We start from the raw sequence: 6,585 nt of genomic DNA on the forward strand, positions 1-6,585 counted from the left end.
AATGTATAGTAATTTTAATTATTGATCTTTGTGTCAACTACATTGTCATGTTTGGTTTTATTTATTTTAACTGAAATGTGTTATTTACAATTTAAAATGTTTTAGATGGAGAGATTTGATTTACAATCAGAAGACACATTACTCATTCGCAATAGTTATCGAACTCATAGATCCAACAACTATAATGATTGCAGCTCAGGAATATCTGTTCCTACTGTCCATGTATGTGGTCAACAGTTTGCTAACAAGCACATTAATGGTTTCAATATTCGTATCAAGAGGTATTTATTAATGTGCATGGTGACACTGGCAATATTGCTATTGCTATATATACCAGTGTATCACCATATTATGCCGTCGAGGATAGGTGAGAATACCAAATCTGCATCATTGGATGTTGTAGGTATGCATTGCTTAGCTTTAGCTGTGCGGGTTCTTCGACTTAGTTAAATTGAATAGGCCTTAAGTTGTGACTTGCATGATTACTAACAACACAACATTATTAATTTATTCATTTTGAACAACTCTTTGAAGGAGAAGTTTGAAGAAAATTCATAAATGGTAAAGATCACACAGGTTGTCTTTTCATAATTTAAAAAAAAATATTTTGTTTTAAACATTCTAGAACATTAGAAGTATATGAAAAGTGGTTTAATTATAAAAATTAATTCGACATCAGAGTAATGAGTTCCACTTATAAAATATACAAGCATGTAAGTTTTGCACTATAATTATGGATATTATGAGTTTGTTTGTGAGATATCAATTGGAAATTGCATTTTTTGGAAAACTTTATTTTTGAAATAAACAGTTAAAAATGTTATTGTAACAATTTTCAAAGTTGCTAATACTCAGTTTTTGTTAAGTCGAATGCAATTAAGTTGATTGCAAAATGCCACTTATATTTCACAGAACTTGATATAGTTTTTTTATCTTAATTTGCTATTTACAAACATTGTTTATCAATCCTATGATCATTTGTTTCTACTGTTTTATAATTTGCATCTTAATTCTACTGTGTTCTATCTTTTTTTCTGTAGTCTTCAAAAGATATACTAGCCAGTTTCAAATCAATTTGGTCGATTTTTGAACCAGGATTACGACATGTAACATCTTACTACATACAATGTTGTATATCAGCTGTTTCTACCCATGTATTCTCGCAGCAGAAAATCTATGCGTCTGTGAAAATTTTGTCCAATTAAATCACTGAAAACTTTCTTGTGATTACTTTTAGTTCTATTTTTATTGATTACTTTTAGTACTTATACCTGGATATCTGTATCTTAAGTCTGCTACTTATATGTTTAAGAAAGTAATGAAATTGTTTAGTTGGCAAAAAATTGTTTATATTGTTGCATAAAATTATACTGTAGTTGGTTGGTGATGTGATGAATGCTAAATATTCAGATTTTGAATCATTATTGTGGTATGATATTAGTATATTTTTTGCTTGAATATAAATTGTATATTATTTCTCTATTGGTAATAAAATTTATAATATTGGTTCTGAAATTGAATCAACAAATATAGAACGTCTTTAGTACCTTTTCAAGTATTTACTATTTTGATCAAAACTTATTGTATGTTGAGTATCCTAGTATATTCTTTATCTCTCAACTATTTTCTGCATTTTCAACTATGTAATGCATACATTTTTATCTTAATCATACATATAGTAGGTTGTTGTGTAAATTCCTATATTCTGACTTGATTCCGTTTTTTGTGGATTTTATAGATGTATTTATTTTATACCAAAATTTTTAATGAACTATATAAAACAATATGGTGTTGCATGGTTATATTATTTAATTTAGCAATTTTTATAACATTACACCTTAAGTCCAAAATATGTAAATTTCTTTTTAATAATTTAAATATATTTCTAGCTTCAATACCTGGCTGGAGTTACAATACATCTCGTGAGCTGAGCACATATGTTAAACCAAATTTGACTGCTCTGCATGAACCTATTTCAGTCTGCACACAGCTTGTAGACAATGGGCCTATTTTTTTAATGATAGTTGTTTGTTCGGCAGTCAAAAACTTTGAGGAAAGAAAAGCCATAAGATCAACATGGGGAAATATAAACCAGTTGGATTATCCAGCTTATATTAAAAAAATAGCTGCTTTAAAGTTGCATAATATAAATGTAACTTCTGTGGCCAGTGATAATAATAGTACCGATAATATTTTTATTCCAAATGACTGGGGTACCTTATATAGGTATTATAGTAATATTTATCATGCAAGTAGTAAAAGAAATAGAAAAGATGAAATGACCCCTAAGGGCGTCAAGGATGCAGCTTTGAAAGATAAATGTGATGAATTAAATTCTAATTTAAGTGTTAATGTTAAAGTTTTATTTTTATTGGGCAAACCACATATTGATAATGATACTGATTTTGAATTGCAACATCTAGTCGATATAGAAAGCGAACAATATCAAGATATCATACAAGAAAACTTCATTGATAGCTATAATAATCTCACGTTGAAATCAGTCATGATGTTAAAATGGGTGTCTTCTCATTGTTCACATGCAGGTGAATCTGAGGTCTTAATAATAATATAAGTAAACTTAAGTAGTAGTAAATATTAAGATTATGAAATTATCAAAAGTATATGTACAAAGTAATTAAAAAAAAATTTAATTCCAAGAACTAACTCTTACTAATCAATTTAATATTATTTTTAGTTCAATACTTAATGAAGGTTGATGATGATATGTTTGTTAATGTTAATAAGTTAATTTATGAACTGAAATGCTTGAATTTGAAGAATACAAGTAACACCAATCTTGCCAGCAATTCTAGTTTTAATAGTAACAAAAGTAATCATTTGCTGATGGGTAGTCTAATAAAAGGAGCCAAGCCGATTGCAGATAGTGCAAATAAATGGTTGGTATTTGTACTAGTAACGTTAGCTAAATTATTATTGTATAGATTTTTATATCAATACTAATAATGATGCTTCCAGGTATTCTCCACAGTACATGTATAGTGGAAAGGTTTACCCACCGTATCTATCAGGAACAGGTTATGTTATGTCTATTGAGACTGCAAACACTTTGTATAAAACAGCTCTTGTTACACCGATATTTCATTTAGAAGATATATACATTACAGGTAAATATTCTATCAATTTAGGACATATCCAATAGTAAATTTATTAATTATTAATAGTAAATTTAATCATATTGAGTACCGTTTGTTAGTAATTCACCATTGACTTATAATTAAATTATTGTTGTCTTTTAGGAATCTGTGCTTATAAAGCAAAAATTAAACCCCTGCATAGTCCACTATTTTCGTACCAAAAAAGAGCATTCGAGTATTGTGAATATTTGAATTATATCACTTCACATCAGCTGACACCTTCCGAGTTATTTAAAGTACAAGAACTTTTTGTAAATCATACTGAGTCATCGCTTGATAAGTGTTTTAAGAAAACAACAAAAACTTGATTATAAATCTTGAAGGTAATAGATTTTAAATCTTTCAAACAAGTATTAAGTTAGAATGATTAGATCTCTGCACTGGATTTTTGTACGTTTTACAAGTAGTACATGATTATAATTAAATTATAATAGATACAAAAATTTTAAATATCAATCGTTGCATTTGATATAAATTTGTGAGAAACATGTATTGTTTAAAAAAGTCCTTATTTAAAATTAATTCCAAGCAGTATTTGGTCATCCACAGTCAATTGTTTGTATCAGGTATTAGATTATTTTTTAGGACAAGATATTTTTGCAAGCTGTGTATGTAAAAGTTGCCTTAAGTTTCTAGTCCAAACTGAAGCGTCATATCTCCATCAATCACAAAATAGATCTCACAGCTAATAAACGGTAAATAAATTTAGATATGACATATTTGAGGTAGCTACCTGGATTATGAACTTAAATATAAGATTATAAACTTATAATATCGTTTTATTTGATTTGTAGATTACAGGTTTTGTTGTATTTTTTAAATCATTTTAGGAAGATGTGCACTTTTTGTAGGTAGAGAATTTGAAATAACTGAATTTCAAACATTCTGTCATTCGCTATTAATTGATGAGCTATTCTCATCATATTGATTTTCAAATGGCAATAAGTTTCAAAATAACAATAGCCCTTCCCCGAGGCATTGCTGCATCAAATTTAAAATCATCACTATTAGAGAAAATTTAACAATAAAACACTTCAAATAGTTCAAATAGAAATTAGACAAAGCATTGGGTTACCATATGAAGAGCCATGCAATCAAGAAAAATCATCACAACAGTTCGTACGACTTCTAAGTTCAGATTGCTGTTTAAAAAAATGAAAAATATTGATTTTCTGTCTTTTAAATATATTCTTCTCATTAGATTTCTGGGTCATGGATTCAAACTAAAATTGCATGCCATGGTGACCTTATTATTTGAGGGTATTTAGGTGGGATTTATATTTCTTTAAAAAGTGTAATTAATACAAAGATATTTGTAATTGAACAAATGCTTATATGTAAATTTCACAAAATGAAAGAAAAATTTTATATGGAGTGCTACCAGAATATTTAATATAATCTGCATATATTATAATAAATGATCTGGTAGGATTCCAAAGGATATAAAGATGACCAAACTGAGAACAATGTCAAAGAAAAGATTTTTTCTTTTAATATACAGTAATTTTTACACCTGTCCTGAAATGGGCAAGTAAAAAACTGTAGGAAAAAATGACTTAAAAAATACAAAAACTTCTGACTTTCCTGTCGTTTTTCTTTTTTCAAAAATAAAGATAAAATAATAATATGAAGAAAATGAAGATTATTAGATAATTGGATGATTTAGACAAATGTTATACAACGAACTATACATTTGAATGTTTGAAAAGATAAATGAATATGATCAAAGAGATAAATATATTAATCTAGTTAAAGTAGAATAAAATGTATATACAGTCTGGAGATTAGTTGTGTTTGAATCAGAGACATGAACTCTAAGAAAAGCCGAAACAATCTGGAGAGTTTTGAAATGTGGTGCTGAAGACAATACCAAATGAAATGATGAGAAGAGTGATCGAAGAAAGATCTCTACTGAGTACGATCATTAAAAAGAAAGGACACAAAATTTAGGCCCATGTTTATTTATCTATGATTGGACCCAATCTGCAAAAAGTGTACCTCCTACATGATCATGGGGGTAAACTTAAAACAAATCCACTTTGAGTGTTTTCAGCATATAACTAGTATTCAGATGGTGCTAGTGTGCTTCAAATTTAGCGTTTGTTTTAAAACACAATCTCTCTAAATATGGTACATGTACATTAAACGTTTATATTTGTTGAAATATATATGTTTTTGACTTGACTTTTTTATACTTGTTTATCTATGTGCATGGTGTAGTCCCTAGACAATATAATGTAATAATGGTGGAGTCGAAGGTAAAATAGAAGGACTAAAAGGACTGGCAAGAAAAAGAATGCACACGATTGATGATTTATGCGAGATGAAAAAGTACAGGGAACTGAAAACCGAAGCACAGGACCAAAAGTGAATAATGGCAATGAAATGGCAAAATGGGAGAAAAATGGCAATATAAACAAGGGAGGGAAAGGGAATTATTGATTTGGCGAAGATAAAGTGGACATATATAATAATACCAAATGAAATGGTGAGAAGAGTGATCGAAGAAAGAATTCTACTGAGCAAGATCATTAAAAAGAAAGGACACAAAATTTAGACCCATGTTTATTTGTCTATGATTGGACGCATTCTGCGAAAAATGGGTAAAGTTAGAACACATCCGCTTTACACTGTATGAGTGTTTTCAGCATATAACAGATGGTGCTAGTGTGCTTCAAATTCAGCGTTTGTTTTAAAACACAGTCTCTCTAAATATAGTAATGACCATTAAACGTTTATACTTGTTAATTATGTACATCATGTAGTCGAAGGTAAAATAGAAGGACTAAAAGAACTGGCAAGAAGAAGAATGTACATGATTGATGATTTATTTAGAAAAAATACAGGGAACTAAAATCCGAAGTACCTACAGGACAAAAAGTGAATAGTGGTAATGAAATAGCAAAATGACAGAAAAATATCAATATAAACAAGGGAGGGAAAGGGAAAGGGAATTATTTATTTGTGGCGCTCTCACTTCATGGACTTGCCTTCTGGCAGACTACTATTTTTTATTATATATTTGAATAAATGCAAATGTATGCACTATAGAGATATGCAATATATATTATTTTTAATAACAATTAAGAAAAAAAAAGTATAAAAGGCTCTAGTGCAAAACTGATACGTCCACAATATCTTCAAACCTAAATTCAAATTTCATGTGAACGTGTTGGCCTTATTATTTAATGTCATGGGAATTAACATCTAAATTGTCCTTAGTACGAAGTTTTTATTGCGAGACAAATGTTTTAAATACGAATTGATTAAATAATTAATTTTCATTTTTCAATTATCATATGAGACCAGCTGATTGGTATTTATCCGTTTTGGTTTTAAAAATGTGGCGCTAATGTAAATCCTCGCACGTGAAGCGATCATTGACACTGGCATGCACGGCACGGCGAACGAGCGATGTGAACGCACC

General features: G+C 29.1%; 1 protein-coding gene across 2 annotated transcripts in view; it reads left to right on the plus strand.

Annotated features, from left to right (window-relative positions):
- The window catches only part of LOC113377009 (N-acetyllactosaminide beta-1,3-N-acetylglucosaminyltransferase 2-like), a 33,213-nt gene extending 29,330 nt beyond the window's left edge, over nucleotides 1-3,883 (plus strand). Inside the window, exons 2-6 of one of the 2 annotated variants that reach the window (XM_026617166.1) lie at nucleotides 106-367; nucleotides 1,890-2,546; nucleotides 2,699-2,900; nucleotides 2,980-3,128; nucleotides 3,261-3,883. In XM_026617166.1, the coding sequence (XP_026472951.1) occupies nucleotides 106-367; nucleotides 1,890-2,546; nucleotides 2,699-2,900; nucleotides 2,980-3,128; nucleotides 3,261-3,466 (1,476 nt within the window). In that variant the 3' untranslated portion in view covers nucleotides 3,467-3,883. Of the gene's footprint in view, nucleotides 1-105; nucleotides 404-1,889; nucleotides 2,547-2,698; nucleotides 2,901-2,979; nucleotides 3,129-3,260 lie in introns of both variants that reach the window. The other variant, XM_026617164.1, reaches the window with a different exon arrangement.
- Nucleotides 3,884-6,585: the final 2,702 nt, after the last annotated feature.

The sequence above is a fragment of the Ctenocephalides felis genome, unplaced genomic scaffold (assembly GCF_003426905.1).
Source record: "Ctenocephalides felis isolate EL2017-DRISC unplaced genomic scaffold, ASM342690v1 CF-g0.4_SCAFFOLD_01886, whole genome shotgun sequence".
Classification (NCBI taxonomy): Eukaryota; Metazoa; Arthropoda; class Insecta; order Siphonaptera; family Pulicidae; genus Ctenocephalides; species Ctenocephalides felis.